This window comes from Bos taurus, chromosome 21, assembly GCF_002263795.3.
Source record: "Bos taurus isolate L1 Dominette 01449 registration number 42190680 breed Hereford chromosome 21, ARS-UCD2.0, whole genome shotgun sequence".
NCBI classification, from domain to species: Eukaryota; Metazoa; Chordata; class Mammalia; order Artiodactyla; family Bovidae; genus Bos; species Bos taurus.
In genome coordinates this window covers 26420521-26440094 of record NC_037348.1, presented here as the reverse complement: position 1 = coordinate 26440094, position 19574 = coordinate 26420521, and the positions used below count along the sequence as shown (strand labels likewise).

The 19574-nt window shown below is 50.5% G+C and overlaps 1 protein-coding gene across 13 annotated transcripts in view; it reads right to left on the bottom strand.

The window, feature by feature from the left end:
- Positions 1-19574, bottom strand: part of ARNT2 (aryl hydrocarbon receptor nuclear translocator 2) — a 204009-nt gene that overhangs the window by 19416 nt on the left and 165019 nt on the right. For all 13 annotated transcript variants that reach the window (XM_059879103.1, XM_024981868.2, XM_024981869.2 and 10 more), the window contains 3 exon segments: positions 14845-14996; positions 4648-4720; positions 3324-3447 (listed from right to left, as the gene is read on the bottom strand). In XM_059879103.1, the coding sequence (XP_059735086.1) occupies positions 3324-3447; positions 4648-4720; positions 14845-14996 (349 nt within the window).

Here is a 19574-nt window from a genome sequence, read left to right as displayed (position 1 = left end):
TATCTATATAAAATAAGCTTCTTTCCCCACTGAATGCTCTAACTTTTCTTTGTGCAGCAAGGTCAACACCTCTGCTTTCCTCCTTGGTTTTGCAGCACCATCAGCATCTATTCTTTCAGGTTAAATAGTTTCACTCTGTTATCATATTTTATCATATCATATCATATCATATCATATCACTGTACTATCATATTTTGGGGGCATACCATTCCAGAATTAGCAATCAGGAGCCCTTGGACATCAGCTTATTGCACTACTCATGCTATTCATAGTTTCTTCTATTTCACTTTATTTTTCTTCTGAGTATTTTGCAAGTTGCTAAAAATGTCCTTGTCTTTTCTTGGAAATGATTTGGAAGTGAGACCTCTTTCCTTTCCTTTTCTTTTTTTTTAGTCATTCATTAGTAGTTATGTTTTTAATATTTGAAGTTATATATCTTTGTAAATGTCAGAGATAAAAATAGTATAGACTGATGAGAAATTTCTGTTCCTAGTACCCTCGCCCAAAGTATGTATTTTTGCTGAACTGATTTGACTTGGGTTTTTATTTATTTTTAAATATCTTTTTATCTTCTAAGAATTTTTATATTAATTCTACATGTTACTAGTTTCACTTTTTCATTGCTACTACTTTTCCAAACTTTCATTTCCAATCTTGGGTTCTGTATTTTGATTCATTTCACAATGACTTCTCCTGCAAGTGATTTTTTCCAGGAAGTATAAGTAGATGGCACATATCTGAGAAGGTCCTTCTGTTCCTTTTTTTCTTTTTTGGCTGCACTGGGTCTTCCTTGTGATGTGTGGGTTTTTCTCTAGTTGAGGCACTAGGGCTTCTTATTGTGGAGCACAAACTCTGGAGTGTGAGGGCTCAGTATTTCTAGTATGTGGGCTTAGTTGCTCCATTGTGTGTAGGATCTTAGTTCCCCGACCAGGGGTCAAACCCATGTCCCCTGCATGGAAAGGCAGATTCTTAACCACTGAACCAACTCTCTGTTGCTTTTTCATATAGGAAAGCAGCTTGGCTGGTGGAAAAATTTTGAGATTACATATTTTCTTTCCCCTTCTTTTTCCTTTTCTGTTAACTTTTTTTTTTCTATTTTGTCATCTCTGTGGGAAGATGTCTATGTCTGTACAACATTAAAATTTCAAATGGATTTCCCAGAAATGCTGTGGGTGTGGCCAAATATTTCAGGATTATCTGAGAGGAAGAAGAACCAGTGATATGTGGGACTGTTTCCTCTTGCTGGAAGAAACCACATCTCTTTATGAAAATGGAAGAAATACTGTTGTGGGCAGCTGGCACATGTGGATGACCGGCGATGGGGAGGAGGGGGAGCACCAGCAGGGAGCCCTCGAGTCGTGCTAACAGGTCTGTCCTCTGCTCGGAGCCGGGCGCTGGGCTGCGCTGGCACCTGCTGCCCTCAGTTCAGGCTGTGCTGTGCTTAGTCAGTGAGTCGTGTCTGACTCTTTGTGATCCCATGGACTATAGACCGCCAAGGCGCCTCTGTCCATGGGGTTCTCTAGGCAAGAATACTGGAGTGGGTTGCCATGCCCTCCTCCAGGGGATCTTCTCAATGCAGGGATCGAACCCAGGTCTCCTGCACTGCAGGTGGAATCTTTACCATCTGAGCCACCAGTTCAGGCAGCTTCCTGCTTTCCTAGCATGTAGTCCCCAGCCACGTGGGAATAGGGCTGGGGTCTTCCACCCCACGAGCTGACAGCAGGAGGACTGGGATCTGCTTAGGGCCTCTCTGTCCTCCCCTAGGCCACGCTGTCCCTGTTCCTTGGTCTTGGGAGGATGGTACTGGGGGTCCTGTCCCTTTACTGCGTTTCCCACGATTCTGTGGCATGAGTCAGCAACATCTCCCTAAACTGATCCCAATTGTGCTGTATTTCGCTGATCACATGAAAATGGAATCTTTTTTTCTGAATTTTGGAACTGACAACAACATTTCCAAGTTTTATATGTGATCACAGACTGATCTCTGTGGCAGTCTGAGTTGGGGAGTGAGGCGGCTACACAAGTGGGTTCCATGTGACACCTGAACTTTGGACAGCACCATTTTCTTTATAAGATTTCTTATATTGTTTTATTATTTATTTATTTTTTTGGCTGCGCTGTGCGGCAAGTAGGGATCTTAGTTCCCCGACCAGGGACTGAACCTGGAACCCTTGTCGTGCAAGCACAGAGTCCTAACCACTGGACATCAGGGAAGTCCCGTAAATGGTACCACTTTCTCTAACAGCGACACTAACACAGGTGGACACCCTGGTGACCACTGCAAAGGATGACTTATGAACACTCATACCATGGAACGCTATGCAGGCAATAACAATGCAGATTATTTAACAACCTAGAAAGATGTTCGTAATAGACACGTGAAAAAGTAAGCTACCAAACAGTATGAGCTCAATTCTGTATATAAAAAGAATTCATATGTCTTGCTCTAGTGGGCAGGGCCATGCTCAGTAAATCTTTAACCCATTTGTCTCCTCCTGGGAGGTTGTGCTCCCTCCATGTTAGTTGCTTCGCCTTCAACATCAAGAAGATCAAGCCAGTCAATCCTAAAGAAAATCCACCCTGAATATCCATTGGAAGGACTGATGTTGAAGCTAAAGCTCCAATACTTTGGCCACCTGATATGAAGAGCCGACACATTGGAAAAGTCCCTGATGAGAGAAGTTGAGGAGAAGTTGAGGCCAGGAGGAGAAGCAGGAGATGGAGGATGAGATGGTTGGATAGCATCACTGACTCAATGGACATGAGTTTGAGCAAACTCCAGGAGATAGTGAAGGAGAGGGAAGCCTGGTGTGCTGCAGCCCAAGAGATTGCGAAGAGTCAGACACAACTTAGCAACTGAACAACAACGTGTAGAAAGACAAAAAGGACAAGCTTTAAAAAGTTAAAAAAGATTAAATGTAGGTGGTACGATACTGGATCATTTTTATTTTCCTTTTTAGGCATATTTTTATTTTCAAATATGGTCCTCTCTACATTAGAGATTAAAATTTTTTTTAAAAATAGGGACATGTCTTTGGCTTGATAATACTAAACTGTACCATGATGAATAGAGCTCATTTACTCCAATTCCTCAAATTTTGAAGATGAGATGTCAAAGGCCCATGAGATGTCAGGTGGTTGCCCCAAGGTAACAGGTAAATGAGAGGTGAGTTTGAGAATAGAGAGGATTCATTAGGACCCTTGAATTTGGTGTTCCTTTTACGCCTTGCAGTAGTCGCTGTAAATTCACCCCCAAGGGTGGCCAGCTGGAGGCAACTATAAATCCCACCATCTCACCACGTCAGCACTCTTCGGGAACTTACATGCACTGATTCCTGCAAACATTTCGGCAAACCGCGGATCTCTTTCCTGGGAAAAGATTGCATCTGCCTTCTCCACGGACTTCCCTGCATCATGAACTCCGGCTGGCAGGTTGGGGACAGGCACCTGTTTGCACGTGAAAACACAACAGCATCCCTGGGTGTGAGGGGCAGAACAGACACACCAGATCCCTCTCCCTCAGAATCGCTGGCATCTCAGGCTGGGGTGCTGGGTAGGGCAGGGAGCTTTTGTATGTAAGATAGAACACACAGGTGTGGGTGTGAACAAAGGGTCACAGAAGGCTCACTGGAGTTCCACCGATCACTTGGAGAGAGAGAAATAAAAATGATCAACTTAGTCTAAATATCAGGGAAAGTGAACATAAAGTTTAATTGGAGAGAGATGCCAAGTACCAACACAAGCTTCAGTTTCTCTAAGGCCAGAAGCAGTGAGAAGAGAAGGAAGGAGAAGGGAAGGGGGGGGCCCTGAGGAGATGGCCAGGAAGAGGTCCCCTGAGAACATCAGGGTACAGATTAAAGGTGGGAGGGGCAGCACGGAGGCTGCAGAGCTGACAAGGTTCAGAGCTGGGTGGTCTCCAAGTTCCCACACAGCCTCTGGATCTCAGTACCGGTAAGTCCCTTACATACGAACCAGTTCCATTCCGAGAGCATGTTCTTAAGATCAATTCGTTTGTAAGTCTGACAAAGTTAGCCTAGGTGCCCAACTAATACACTTGGCTATATCGTACTTTACTCTCATAGGTTTATAATACTTTTCATACATATCTGCACAAAAAAATGAACACAAAAAAATTAAAAGAACATTTTTAATCTTACAGTACAGTACCTTAAAAAGTACAGGAGCACCAGCTACATCATCACTGCTTTTATGCTTGCTTCCCGACACCCTGGGCTTGAAATAGACACTGCACTGCTGTCCTCTATATAGTACTGTACAGTAAAATACACACGAGCACAACCATTTGTACAGGCTGTACGCACGTGATAGAGTACGCCAGACACGAGAACTAACTCATGTGATTGGATATGCAAACCCACATTTGTATTTTTGAAAGCTCACAGCTTGAACTTCGTATGGAGGGAACTTACTGTACTGGCTGTCCGCAGCTCCTAACGCTTGTGTTCTACACTCTGCATGGCAGAGTCACGGTAGACCTCCACTGCGCACACACACTCTCTGGGGGCCAAAATGCTTTCTGCAGTGTGGGTGGAGGGAGCAACACCACCTGCTGGGCTGAGGGGATTTAGTCTGCAGTCCTTTGGTTGGAGACAGTTCTAGCTGGGAAAGAGTTTTCCAGAAATTCACCTGCGACAAGTCGTACGATGACAGCCCATCTCTCTGGTGCACTTCCAGCTCTGCCTGCTGCTGCTGGAGCTGCCTGTGAAACAAGGGGTCAGCAGAGAGTCAGGAAAAGAAGACGTGGGGATGACAGGGAGGAGCCTGAATGTCCCTTGCTCCCCAGTGGCACAGCGGGTGACACCTGTTGGATCTCTAAATCGTTTTCAGTTTTGATTGATTTTATTTCTTCATGTTCCAAATCAAGGCTCCAAGTCTTTTTTTTTTTTTTGTTAAAGTAATCAACGGGTTTTATTTCCTTAGAACTGAAAATATTCAGATCTAAACTTCGAAAGCTACTGTCAACAATATTTCCTCAGAGCCCAAGGGAGAAGGGCATGGGTGAGACAAAAGATGGAGGAAGGCAGAGAGACCACCAGGAAGAGGTGGGGGAGGGGCCCCTTGTTTTCCTGACTTAGTCGGTTACACATCAGATCTGGTGACAACACTGAGGGGACCAGGTCCAGGGATGTGGGTGGGAAAAAAGGAACAGCGAAACTTAACTACATAAATGAGCCATGAAACTCCAAGTAGAAAGGGAACCACCTAGTTCATTTCAGAAACGGGTAACTGCAACGGTAAAACCAGGAGAGTGGAGGTACCGTTCTTTTATACCTGGGTGATGTTTATGACTTGCGGTGGCCTTGAGGCTGGGGGAGGAGGGAAAGGTGTGGCCAGGGGTCTTCCCAGAGCATCCCGTGAGCCTCTAAAGATCTAAATGGGGACAGATGTTCCTCAGCCTTACAACCCAAGATTTTTTTTTAAGTTGGAAAGTGAAAGTGTTAGTCGATCAGTGATGTCTGACTCTTTGCGACCCCATGGACTGTAGCCTACCAGGTTCCTCTGTCCATGGGATTCTCCAGGCAAGAATATTGGAGTGTTGCCATTTCCTCCTCTCGGGCCGGAGGCGGGGAGGTCTTCCTGACCCAGGGATCAAACCCAGCTTAGGTTGCCAATATTTAGGAAATAAGTGGGTTTTTTCAAAAAGTCAATTTTATTGAGTATAGTTGCTTTTGTTTCCCTGGTGGCTCAGCTGGTAAAGAACCTGCCTGCTAACACATGACACGCAAGAGACACAGGTTTGATCCCTGGGTTAGGAAGATCTCCTAGAGAAGGAAATGGGATTTCTTGCTGGGAAAGCCTATGGACAGAGGAGCCGAGAGGGCTACAGTCCATGGGGTGGCAAAAGAGTCAGGCATGGCTTCACGACTAAACAACAATAATACATACATATATATATATATATATGTATGTATATATATACACACATATAATGAGCAAGTAGGGAAATATTTTCACCATTAAAATAAGCAAAATAAGCACAAATTAAAATAATCTCAAAGTACAGTTTTTCACCTACTAAGTTGGTAAAAGCGCGCTCAGTGTGCTGGCAGGGTACTGAAACTATCTCGCTCATACCCTGCAAGAGAAGCCTGTGTGGACGCAGTCTTCTCGGAAAACAGGACGGTGGCCACATCAGAAGGGGCGGCTGCGGTCACAGCCTTGCAGGTGGTCGCCCTGCCGCAGGGGCTGTACTAAGGAAATGATTCAGGGGCAGGAAACAAGAGCTGTCCCCGCACAGCTGGCTGTGACAGGGGAGTGGCTTTGTAAACTACATCTATTCATTTGCTGAGTAAACACGGTCAGCAGCGGCCACCACAGTGAAGACTGGAAACACCACAAGGTATGACAAGAGTGTGGGGGAAAGTTCAGCACCAAATGTTACGGATGCTGTGATTACAGCTACAAACGTTATGTCCTGTGTGGGTGAGTGAGATTTGGAACATGGAAAAAAAATATCTTAAGAGTTTGCATTAACTGGAAAGATTTTCCGTGTTCATTTTCACTATGAAAGTATGAATGATGTTGGGGTGTCCCTTTGTCATTCCTGGCCACACCCTGGACAGGAAGTGGCAGGCAGGACAACGGCTCACAGATCCCCTGCCCTCTTCACTTGCGGCCTGAGGTGTATGGAGGAGAGCCCTTGAGGCCCTCCCTGGAGAGGACAGGCAGCTGTGGAGCTCAGTCAGGGAGCAGGTCCCTGGAGAGGGGCAGCTGCTGAACAGTCACAACCTGAATCAGCATCTGAGGACCTGGAGGGCTCCCGTTCACCCTGCCCTTTCGGCTCAGAGTCTGCATTCAGATGGACCACATTAGCCTCACAGTGTAAGCTCACAGCCCTTGGGGTAGAGATATTTAAAACTCCCTTTATATTTAAAACTCCCAGGTGGCTTAGACGGTGAAGAATCTGCCTGCCAATGCAGGAGACCCGGGTTCAATTGCTAGATTGGGAAAATCCCCTGGAGGAGGGAATGGCTACCCACTCCAGTAATCTTGCCTGGGAAATCTCATGGACAGAGGAGCCTGGCAGGCTACAATCCATGGGTTTGCAAGAGTTGGAGACAACCAAAGCGACTTAGCACGCACGCACCTCCCTACAACTCCCAGTTTGAGTTCCAATTCTGCTTTGGAGAAATACAGAATAACTTGAATTGTGGTTCTCAACTCTTTTCCTCAGCATTCAGAGGTGTACAATCTGAACACTGTTCTCCTCCAGTCGCGCCTTTCAAGTGGGGCCCCTAGCGTGTGTGTCCCCCACAAGGGAAGACATCTTAAAAGAGGACCCCACCCAGTTGGAAGACCCAGTGAATAGTTTATTTAAAACTAAGCCCGGCAGGACTTCCCTGGTGGCTTAGTGGTTAAGACACTGAGCTTTCAATGCAGGGGGCGCTCCAGTGTTCTTGCCTGGAGAATCCCAGGGACAGGGGAACCTGGTGGGCTGCTGTCTATGGGGTTGCACAGAGTTGGACACGACTGAAGTGACTTAGCCGCAGGAGCAGCAGCAGTAGGGAAGTAAGATCCCATATGCCTCCAAGTGCAGCCAGAAAAAAAAAAAAAGAACTACGCCCAGGTGAGCCATGTCTTCAGTGAAGTGTGCTGAACTATCTATGCCAAGTGTCTGCCAGGCACTGGAGAGAAAAGATAACTCAGAACCTATGTGGTTTCTGGCCTCGGGGAGTTGACAGCCTCCAGGGGCAGACAGATAAGTTGGCAAAAACAATGGCTGAGTTAGGGATCACAACACAGGAAGGGAGGTTGTATCTGAAAGTGAGAAGTGTGAAAGTGTTAGTCGCTCAGTCATGTCTGAGTCTTTGTGACCCCGTAGACTGCAGCCTGCCAGTCTCCTCTGTCCATGGGATTCTCCAGGCAAGAATACTGGAGTGGGTTCCCATTTCCTTCTGCAGGGGATCTTCCCAACCCAGGGATGGAACCAGTGTCTCCTGCACTGGCAGGTGGATTCTTTACCACTGAGCCACCAGGGAAGCACACAGTATGTCTCCCAACCTTGGCGTCAGAGCCTGGAGAAAAGCTTAACAATAAAACCAGCACCATGTGACTGCCCACCCGGCAGCCTAAGCCCAGCAACACCAGGAAACAGGAGCACTAAAAATAATTTTCAAAAAAAGTGGACATTTCAAAAACATCTTAAAGAACTGATATAATTGTCTATTGAAAAATGACAACTTTCTGTATTTTCTGATTCTGACTTGACAGCTTTGCTGTTTTACTTTGATTTACATCTTGTGGGCACCCTCGTCTCTCATTGGCATGCCCTCTAAAATCCAAGTGTGGTACTCAGAGCCAGAACCTCATCAACGCTGTCACATCTCTGAAAAATGTCCCATTTTACAGATAAAGAAACTGAGGCTCAGAGAGTTCAGTGACATGCCCAAGGTGACATTGGTCAGTACGGCAAACCTAGGATTCAAAACCAAATGTGTCTCCATCAGCCCCTGAACTCCATCCCAAAGGTGTAACAGGAACCACCTTTCCACATGTCCCATCCCAGACCTGTGAGCCCAAGACACCATCCTGAGCCACCAGGTAGGAGAAAACAAAAATCTGTGCTTTGGGATTTTTGTGGGATTTTTTTTAGCAGTGAGCTCCCCTCCAGGGCAGGAATCCATGGACCACCCCCTTCTTCCTTTCATAAGCTTTCAGACGCTCAACCTTGAACACAGAAGAGATTTTCCAGGAAATAAGGACCACTCCTACCTCGTGGTTCAGCCCTGGTGTCCAGCCCAAGCACAGAATCTTGATGAGTGGGCAGCTGTGCTGCTGTGCTGGGGGGCCTGGTGCTTGGGGTGAACAGGGCAGAAACCCAGCCCTTCCCACTTGCCCAGCTCTGCGCCCTGGGGTGTGTCTGTGATGCATGGAGGAGGGCGAGGGCTTTAGTTAGCACAGAAGCATGATCACACATGATCAGAGCCAGAGGTGTTACAACGGGTGTCTGCTCTCTGCACTGTTGAGCTCTGGGGGCTCTGAGACCACAGACAGAGACTTTCGCTGGGATGTGGAAAGAAAACCAAGTCTCAGGCCCGGCTGGCAAAGATCCAGGATGCCAACCTCACTGTCCCTGTGGTCTGGACATGAGATGTTTGGTCTGGGCCTTTGGTTTCCGCTTCCGCAGCTGAGCGCGTGGGGAAGAAGTGCTGACCCGTGGGCTGCCCCATTCTGAGAAGAGGTCGGAGGAGCTTTCTCGGACATTTCATGGCAATGGAATGAAAATAAACCTTGGTGTGCTTGCAAATTCCAGAGAGGGAGAAACACAGTGGCTGGGCTGAAAGCTGACCCATAGCACACGGGAGGGAACCGGATCCTGTTCCACAGACTGCTGCCCTCGCCCACCACCCATTAGCTGGGGTCCAGAGCTAATGATCAGCGAACAGACACACCAAGCACGGGCTTCCTGTCAGAGTGGCCTCTCTGCATCAGGAGGTGCAGCATGCTGGCAGATGCTGTCAATTATTTCTGATGCTCCCAGGGCAGAGGCTTTTACTCAGCCAGAGTAAGTGAGCAACCAGCCATTAGGGGGGCAGTCGGGGGCAGCCTGCCATCGTACCCCTGGGAGTAACAGGAATCCGGCTCACAGCCATCAGGGTGGTGGGGGTGAGGGGGCGGGCAAGCTCAGCTGATCAATTTGCTCTCAAGGATAATAATATCCTGCCCCCTCACCCCCATGGATTCAGCACCGTCTGCATGCCCCCTGCGAAGGGCTCTGGGTGCCTGTGAAAGGGTTCAGAACTGGTCTGATCCGGGACAGGGAGCAGGCTGAGTGTGGTTTTAGAGAGATGCTTCCAGGGCCAGATGGAAGGCAGGGAGAACCGGCCAGCAGGGATGATGGATGGTCACCCGGGAGACGGTGAAGCCTTGATGGAGGCAGAAGCAAAGGAGGAGGAGGTGGGTCAGAGAGGACCCCAGACACAATCCGTGCGCCCCGGCTCTCTGCCAGGTGTCTGCCTCAGAGAAGAAGCAGAGGAGGAAGAGGTGGGCCAGAGAGGACCCCAGACAGAATCTGTGGGCCCCGACTTTCTGCCAGCTGTCTGCTGCAGGTGGACAAGAGGGCGGGACCCAAGATAAGATGGGGCTTGGTGATTTGACAGGGTGTTTCGGCTCCTTTCTGACTCTAAATTTTGCACAGACCAGGAGCTACACCTTCCCTGTAGGTTTTCTTTGCTTCCTTTTACTCTCTGCTCGCACATCCTGCCAACTACTGGCCAGGTGGGCTGGGCCCACCAGGAAGCCATCCCGGAAGACATGGGAACCGTGGAGTTTCAAGGACACACATACACACCAGCACAAAACGCAGCTGTGGTCATGTAGACCCGCAGTGACTCTGTAAGGGGTGGTCGCACAGGAGGGCACGTGCTCAGCCCCAACAGATGCACAGGAATGCCTTCCATCCCTAAGGAGAGTGGGGGCACAGGAAGGCACAGCGCCTGGGTCGTGCGAACAGCTCCTGCTCAGTGGCAGCCCACAGCAGGACACAGGTGTCTTTCCCCAGACACCCAGATGTGGGCACTTTTCAAAGCTGGGCCTCCAGCATCTAAAACGGGAGCCTGTGCTTTCTGGACTTTCCCTTTTCTTGCCTCGACGTAATAAGAAAACAGGCAAGCAGGCGACAAAGAGGCCTCCCCTTCAGCAGCTTCCAACACTAACCATTCACACTGTTTCCCTGGGATGTTTCTTTTGGATGGTCCGGACTGAATGCAACTGGGTTTGCCTGTCCCCCACAGGCAGAGAGCATGAAAGAACCTTTCCACAACAAGTCTGCCTATTGCTGGCGAGGACAGTCAGGTATAAACTGGAAGCTGGATTGTTCACATGATGGCTGTCACTGCCCTCTGCTGTCCACAGGCAACATTTGCTACATCCTCACCCAGAGGCCCTTAAAAGCCAGCAGACACTAGTTCAGCCTCTGCTGTGAGTCCGTGTGTGGGGTGGCTCCTCACTCCGTCCAATCTCAGTGAGCTGCGGGCAGTGATCGTTCTGAGATGTAAGGACATCCCCGGGACAGAGTGTTCTGTTTCGTCCATGATGCCTGAATTCCAGGAAAATAGGTCAGAGCCTCTGCCTGTGGCTGCTTTTAGGAGGAGGGAGCTTTCCTTTCCTTCCAGGCCTCCTCGTGACGCTACCTGCCAGGGATGCATTCTCAGAGGCCCTGGGTGTAAGTTGTTGATTCTCTGCCTCCCCTGTGCCCTCCTTGTGGCTTTTTACTCCCTCCTGCATTCCCTCCCTCCTGCCACTCACTTCTCACGCTCTCCATGTGATGGGAGACACCTGGGGTGGCGGGGACCAGAGCAGAGGCATCCTGAGAGCACTGGACACCTGGCACAGATGCTTAGTGACCATCCATTGTGTTGCGTCACAACAAAGCATGCAACTGTGGGTGCTGAAGCTTGTACTCATGCTGGAAGTGAATGAAGCATGGGGAGGACTTCCCTGGTGGTCCAGTGGTTAAGAATCCACTTGCCAATGCAGGGGACATGGTTTCGATCCCCAGACAGGGGTCTGGGAAGATCTCACATGCCTCGGGGCACCTAAGCCTGTGCACCACAACTACTGAACCTTGAGTTCTGGAGCTCATGCTCTGCAACAAGAGAAGCCACTGCAATAAGAAGCCTGCACACCACAACTAAAGAAAGCCCGTGCAGAGCAATGACAATGCAGTGAAACAAACAAAAGAATAGCCATAAATATAAAACAACCAAAACCCCCCAAAGGGGCAGCTTCAGTCTGTCCTTCTGCCCCAAATCCAGAGGACTCTGCTGATCCCCAACCTGGGACCCGGCTCTTTACCGCTGAGCGTGGCCTGCATGTAAGTGGCTTCAGTGACAGGCGCGCTGTTTCCACCACACCCTCCGAGGTTCCTTGGATCAGGCCATGGACACCAGGCATCACACACGCAGAGGGAGGACCAGGAGAGAGCCCAGGTGTGGGGAGGAAGGCAGACAGGGTGAACAGAAGAGAGGAGGGGCAGGATCATAAGAGGAGGTAGCTATCACTAAGAGCTGGTTAATATGTTGGCATCAAAACGGTGGACGTTCTAGGATGCTGCCCGTGGCCTGGCATGGTGGTAGGCTGGCCCATCTCCATAGCTTTGGGCACAGGTAGCTGGTGGGGCTGGGACAGGCGAGGTGAGCCTACAGATGAGCTGCAATTTGAACAGATGCTGAGCAGACTTGCTCTCTTGTTCATTTCAGCCTTATTCCCTGGGGCTCCTGCTGCCCAACCCCAGCTTCAGGCCAATGAGCCCACCTGTTACTTCCTCCTAGAAGCCCCTGCAGGTCTGGCCTGTGTCTCACCTCTGCACTCCCAGCTGCTGAACAAAGAAGGAGCTTCGAGATTCTACACCCTGCGTATCTCACTCTTCCTCCTGTTTCTCAAGCTTCTTCATTTTCTCCAAGGCCAGGGCAGGACACAGGCCCAGCACTAACAGGCAACACTTTGCTCCCTCTCCTGCCCAAGTGGGGAAGAGTGGGAGAAGCAAAAACTCCTTCACTGGAGTTTACCAAGCAGTGACTAGACAAAGTCAGATATTAAAAAATAATAAAGATATGGGGATTCCCTGGTGGTCCAGTGGTTAAGACTCTATGCTTCCACTGTGATCAAGGGGGTGCGGGTTCAATCCCTGGTCAGGGAACTAAGATCCCACATAGCACAGGCCAAGCAGAAAAAAAAAGTTACCTTTTTGCATTAGTGGATCTACAACTTAACTAGATTTACTCCTGCTATTCTTACCACCAAGGAAGTCTTGACTAGGAGAAGGAGGCGTAAGAAGAATCAGAGCATCAGATGAGTCAAGGGGTAAGATGTAAAGAGAGAGGAGATGCCCTGACAGTTAGGGAAAAATGACCAGTGAGAACGGGTTATTGACGAGGGTCCCTGGTGGCTTCTGGGAGAGCAAGTTAGCAGTGTTGGTACCACACCAGGTTCTCGGGGGTCAAGGGGAGATGAACAGTGAGGGCGTCCAATACAAACACGTGGCAGGGCAGGGAGGGAAGCAAGGACGGTGGCAACAGAGGGGTATTCTAAGATCAGGAGGCATGTCCCCAGGTTAGGGCCTCTGGAGGAAACCTGCAGCGCGACTGGATGAGTACCGGCCCATGGGAGACAGGATGTACCAGGAGCTAGAAAGAAAGTGGAGGGCTTGGTCCTGGAGGGGGTGGCCTCGACCTGGCTGGCAGCCAGCAGAGCAGGAGAGGAGGGTACTAGACAGACCCACATGAACAAGGAGGGTTTCACACAGATGGCCCCGGCTTCCCCATTCGCTGGAAGACAATACAATGTGCTCAGAGTTAGAAGCAATGCGTGCTTAGTCAGTCTGGTGGAACTGGCAGAGAACAGCCAAGAAACTGCCGTGCAGCTGCGCCACGTGGCAGGGGGGATGTAGCTGCCTCCATCAAATCAGTAATGACCACTGGAGCCCCCCCATCCCACTGCCCAGGGCTGCTGCTCCACCAGAGAGATGCAAAAGCACCATCCACACTGAGGATCCAAGGGTGGGTGGGTGGGTGGGGCCTGTCATTCTCCCCATTTTACAGATGAGCAACTGAGGCTTCAAAAGAGCAGGTGACTTGCCCAGGTGGGAGCTGGGACTGAAGCCCAGGTCACCGGTCCTCTGAGGGGTCTTGTGTGGACCCATCTGCCCAGCTCTGCGCCTTGTGGTCCAGCAGCAGGGCCAAAGCCGAGACACTCAGGGTGGTGCTAGAAAGGAGGCTGCTTCTGGGGACCCAGAGGGGAACCGCCAAACTCAGGGAGCCAGGGATGGCAATGGAGAGCTCTGGGCAAGCCAGGAGGTCACTCACAGTGATGGCCTGGAGTTGCTGGTGTCTGGGGAGGGGGGCTATCATAGATGAGGACGGGGAGGTGGCCAGGGTGGGGACAGACTCCACAGCTTAGTGTGGAACCTGGGAAAGTGGAGGGCAGCAGTGCTGCTGACCGGAGACACGCGGACGCGTGGGCACAGTTTCCGCCATGGAAGCTCGTCTCACGCCCTGCAGACTGTGCCCCCCCACCCCCAACACTGGGCACGGCTTCCATGTGCTCCCATGCATGTGGACATCATTTTGCCTTTGTCCATGTTGGTTCTTTGGATTGCTGATATTTCCTCGAGAATAAGTTCAGAGAGGAGGCATGACCTGCCTGTATCTAGAAGCCTGACCTCATCAAACCTTCCGGGGAACCTGAGAGAGAGTTGTTATCACCCCTTCCACCAATGGGGAATGAAGGCTGAGAGATGAAGGGACACAGTCAAGGTCACACAGCAGGGAATCAGGGGCCATGACCGGAGCTCAGGTCTGTGTGTTAACACACGTAGGGTACAGCAGCGAAGCCAGCAGGGATCTCAGAGGACTGCGTCAGTGACCAGACAGCCAAGAAGCCCTGTGACCCTGAGGTACTCACCTGCTGTGCCGCCTGCCCCCATGCCCCAGAACTGCCAAGAGGCTCAGCCTCACTCCTCCACCTCCCAGCCTCAGCTGGCACAGCAGGGAGCCCCAAGGAAGCCCCCAGCTCCACTCTGCTGGGCTCTGCACTCGGGGAGGAGAAGATCATGGAAACCAGAGCATCTTGAACCGACCAACTGTGTGATGGAGAGGAAGTACCACCAGGGTCATCAATCAGCTCTGAGGGCTCCCAATCAGGAGGGCCTTGAGAAGGGGGACCCGGGACAAGATAGTGAAGAGGGGCCAGTGTTGCCTCGTCCTGCTTCTTAGTCTCCTGCAGGGATCTGCAGCTGCCGGCAGAGCCAGAGCCTGCAGGGAGGAGAGCATCACGGAACACTAGCGCAGGCTGGGACCTGGGGAGGGGCGGGTGGGTACGTACTTGACATTGGTGTTGGTGCAGATGATGTACTCTATCTCGTCAGAATACGGGTTCTGGAAGGTGAAGCTGCTGGTGCGGATCAACACCCACTCGCGGTTCTTGGTGCGGAACCGATACATGACCGACAGCACTTGGCCTTTCAGCTTCACCACCTGAGCAAACATTTGGAGAAGGAAGTCAGCGGGAGGAAGGAAGGTGCCAGACAGAGCGGGGAGGCAGCAGGCAGTGCAGGCTTGGCGGGGGCCAGCAGGAGCCCAGGACAGGAGCATTGTGGCCACAGACAGGCACGGAGGGAGGGCAGTCACCCTCAGGGAAAGCTCGGTCCACTCCCCCTTGAGATGGGACACTACACTTGGGTTGTTCTGTCACCCCCTAGTGAGAAACCAATTAGTCAATGCCCTTTTTAAAATACTGGCGTATAATTGCTTTACAATGTTGTGTTAGTTTCTGCCATACAACAACGTGAACCAGCTCTACATAAACATATATCCCGTCCCCTCTTGAGCCTCCCTCCCTCTCACTCCCCATCCCACCTGTCTAGGTCATCACAGAGCAGCAAGCTGGGCTCCCTGTGCTAATCAGCACCTTCCCATTAACTAGCTATTTTACACATGATAGTGGATGTATGTTAATGCTCCTTTCCCAATTTGTTCCACCCACCCCTTCAAAGCCCATTTTATATCAGAACATTTTAGCTTTTAGAAATCAGACCATGAAAACTCTATAAACTGGAGGGTTTCCCTTTTTGCCTTGGCTACCAGGGCACTCTGAGTTTGCTGCCCATGCCCCAGATGCAGTTAACTCAGGTACGTAGTGACGTTGTACTCGTGGGTTTATTTCTTCATGCTTCACGTTAAGAAATTCTTAAACTCCATTTAACATTACAGACTGGATTAAATATACTCTCTGGGAGGAGATACAATAAAATAACAAATTTCTATGCATTATCTATTATTACTTTTTTGCGGCCTCCTCAATGAGGCATACGAGATTTTAGTCCCCTGACCAGGGATGGAAACTTTGCCCCCTGAAGTGGGAATCTTAACCACTGGACTGCCAGGGAAGCTCCTCTATTATGACTTTTATGTTGCAGTACAGTTTCCAAGATACTTCTCAATGTAATCCCTCACAGGAACTTGAAGAGGTGGGCTTTTACTATTTACAAAGATAATGCTGAGCATCACAGAAATAAAATAAGTTGCCCGAGATCAGACAACTTGGATAGAAAAGCTGGGACAGGAACCGAAATCTTATTTCCAAACCACGAGTATGTTTCAGGGGACACACAGCTGGCTTTCCAGCTTTATGCACACACAGAATCTATCCCACGCAGAAACCCCAAGATGCCGAGACTAGATGGCAGGGTGTGGGTGCAGAAGGTGACACCAGGGCCAGTTCTCAGCTGAATCGGGAAAGAAGGAGAAAGGATACAGATGGCTGGTGGGTCCAGGACTGGGTGTGATGATGCCTCCAGGACAAAGCAAGGGGAACAGGAGCGCCCCCTCCTGGTCTGTGCATCCCAGATCCTGGGGCTGGGAAGCAACCAGCCTCCTGACTGCGGATCACAATGTGACCAGAGATAAGAACTGGGACCCAGGTCCTTGCCCCCTAACCTCAGGCACCTGTACTTTATTCTGGTTGAATGTCAGCAGCAGCTGGGGTCAGGGACCCCATGGTCACCGAGAGCCTGCACCATCAGCCCAGGACCCGGCAGAGAGTAGGTGCCTCAAGCACATTTCCTGAGCTGACTCAACATATCAATGTGGTGGGGTGAGGCCAGGCCAGGACGCCCAGGGGTGCCCGCTAGCAAAACTGCAGCCTCAACAGGAAACCGGCCAGAGGTCAAGGCCATGTGCCCTTCAGGGCCATTTTCCGGGGCTTCTCTGAGTCCGCACAAAGCACCTGGGATGCAGGCAGCGCCCCCCTGGTGAGACCATGTCTACTGTGTTCTGAAGCTTGAGGATGGTGCCTTTTCCTGCTTCCTCCAACCAGGATGCCTGAGATGTGTGAAATTTTTCACCTCCATGGAACACACACTCTCAGGCACCGCCTGTGTGCGAGCTCAGCCCCTGCCGTTAGTCGCTCAGTCATGTCCGACTTTTTGTGACCCCATGGACTGTAGCCCACCAGGTTCCTCTGTCCCTGGGATTCTCCAGGCGAGAATATTGGAGTGGGTTGCCATTTCCTTCTCTAGGGGATCTTCCTGACTCAGGGATTGAACTCACATCTTCTGCATTGCAGGCAGATTCTTTATACCATCTGAGCCACCAAGGAAGCCCCTTGGCCCCTGGAGCCATGGGTAAAGACCAAGGGCGGGAGGGAGCCCAGACTTGCACCTGCCGAGGGCTGACCTACAAATATCTTGTGCGTGTCACCTCCCGTGGTCCTCACAAGTGCCTGGTGTATCTGGAAGCTGAGCCACAAAGGAGGGAACTCTCCTGCCAAAGCCTCGTGACAGAGGAGGTTAATTTCAAAATTAAAGGCCTGCTGTCTTCAACTTGGAAATGAAAAGAGCCCCATTCATCCCATTCTCATGGGATAGAAATCTGATTCTTCCCATTGGGCACCATGAAAGGAAAGGTTAGTTTCTTTTTGTTTATTTATTGGACTGTGCTGGGTCTTAGTTGTGGCATGTGGGATCTAGTTCCCTGACTAGGGATGAAACCCGGGTCCCACGCACTGGAAGCTCAGAGTCTTAACCACAGGACCACCAGGAAAGTCCCAAGAAGCAATTAGCTTCCACTGCATCTGGCCAAGGATCTCCAAAGTATTAGAGAACTAAAAAAGATATAACACAGGGCACTTGAATGGCATCGTCGACTCAATGGACATGAGTCTGAGCAAACTAACGGAGATAGTGAAGGATGGGGAAGCCTGGTGTGCTGTATGTAGTTCATGGGGTCGCAAGGAGTTGGACATGACAGAGCGACTGAACAACAACAACGAAAATAGGGAACTCTCCTGCCAAAGCCTCATGACTGAGGAGGAGCAGAGTCAGGAAGGGACCCCACGTCTACCTGACCTCTACCTGACCTCTGTCTTTCCCTGACTCACTAGAGCTGAGACAGAACCGTCGTGTCGTCCCCAGAGAGCCTCTCACCAGCACAGGAGAGGCAGGCGCGTGGGTAGTTGTAACTTGGAGAGCAAACACTACAACAGAAACATACGATCGGGTGCCATGGGTTACCAAGAAGTCAAGGACAGGCTTTCTCAGGATCCAGAAAGGGTCCTGGAGGGAGGTGGGTTTGGGTGACATGCTGGCTGGTAAAGCTCTGGCTGAAACTGAAACTCCAGTACTCTGGCCCCCTGATGTGAAGAACTGACTCATTGGGAAAGACTCTTGATGCTGGGAAAGATTGAGAGAAGGAGAAGTAAGTGACAGATGATGAGATGGTTGGATGGCATCACCGACTCCATGGACATGAGTTTGAGCAAACTCTGGGGGATGGTGAAGGACAGGGAAGCCTGGCATGCTGCAGTCCATGGGGCTGCAAAGAGTCGGACACGACCGAGTGACTGAACAATAACAAAGCTTTGGAGAGGGTTTCCCTGGGGCAGAGGGCGCAGATGAGCACATGACTGGGGGCGGGGAGACCTAAGGTGCTATGTGGGTGGGACCAGGCATGTAAGGCACTGGGGGTGTCACAGTCCAGGCCTGAAGACCAGGCTGGTGCATTCACCTGTGCTTTATTCAGGTATGATGCTAGTACCTGAGACCACCAAGGCCAGGTATAAAGCCAGCCCAGCCCAGCTGTTCCTGCAAACACCTTTACTCATCACCACCACCACCACCATCATCACTGTGGAAGACATCTGAGCAGAGAGAAGGAGGAGCCTGCCTTATCTCCCTGGGTCCCACTCTTCCATCTGACATCCAGGTCACCTGGGATCTAGAGAGGGCATCAGAGTCCAGAGCAGACTCGGGATTCCCACCCCATCGGGGCCCCGTCTGGCATGCTGTCATCCCACCAACCACAAATTCCTCACAAACTCGCGATCCCACTCTAAAGTCTTACATCTGGGTTGTTCAAAACGTCTGTTTAAATCCAGAGTTCAAGGACTTGCTCTGAACTCACATAGCCTCCTCTGTGCTTTTTGTAAAAATAAGTCACTTCCTTTTATCAACATTTGTCCTCCACCCCGACCGCTGGTGGCTGGAACCCAAAGAACACAGGCGAGGAGCCCTGGCCTGGTTCTCCAGCGTGTCCTTGTGGCTGCTGGTTGCTGCCTGCTGAGCCAGGTGACCCACCCTGGCCGCCGGCTATCGGGTGGGGCTGCTTTGGTTTCACCTCCTGCCCCAGGAATGAGGTGGCTGCTCTCAGAGCGAGGGTTACTTAAGCAGAATCCTGGGGTGGGATCGATGTTTTACTCCTTCTCTTTCTTTTCCAAACTAACTAGGTTCTGACAGTGTCAGCAGTTTAAAATCTCTGAGGTGCTGTCAGATGGAGAGGTCTGTGTGGGGAGTTTGGGGATGGAGCTGGACACTTCGGAAGGAGGCAGGCTCTGACTCCAGTTCTGTTATCACCTTGCTGTGTGACTTGGAGCAAATGACTGAACCTCTCTGAGTCCTGGTTTTCACTGCAAAAAGTAGGAATGATAAGATATTGTGAAGGGTTGAGGATTATACAGGATAAAATATGTGTGACAAAGGGTCCATTGTTGTTCAGTTGCTAAGTCGTGTCTGAGTGTGATCCCATGGACTACAGCCTGTCAGGCTCCTCTGTCCATGG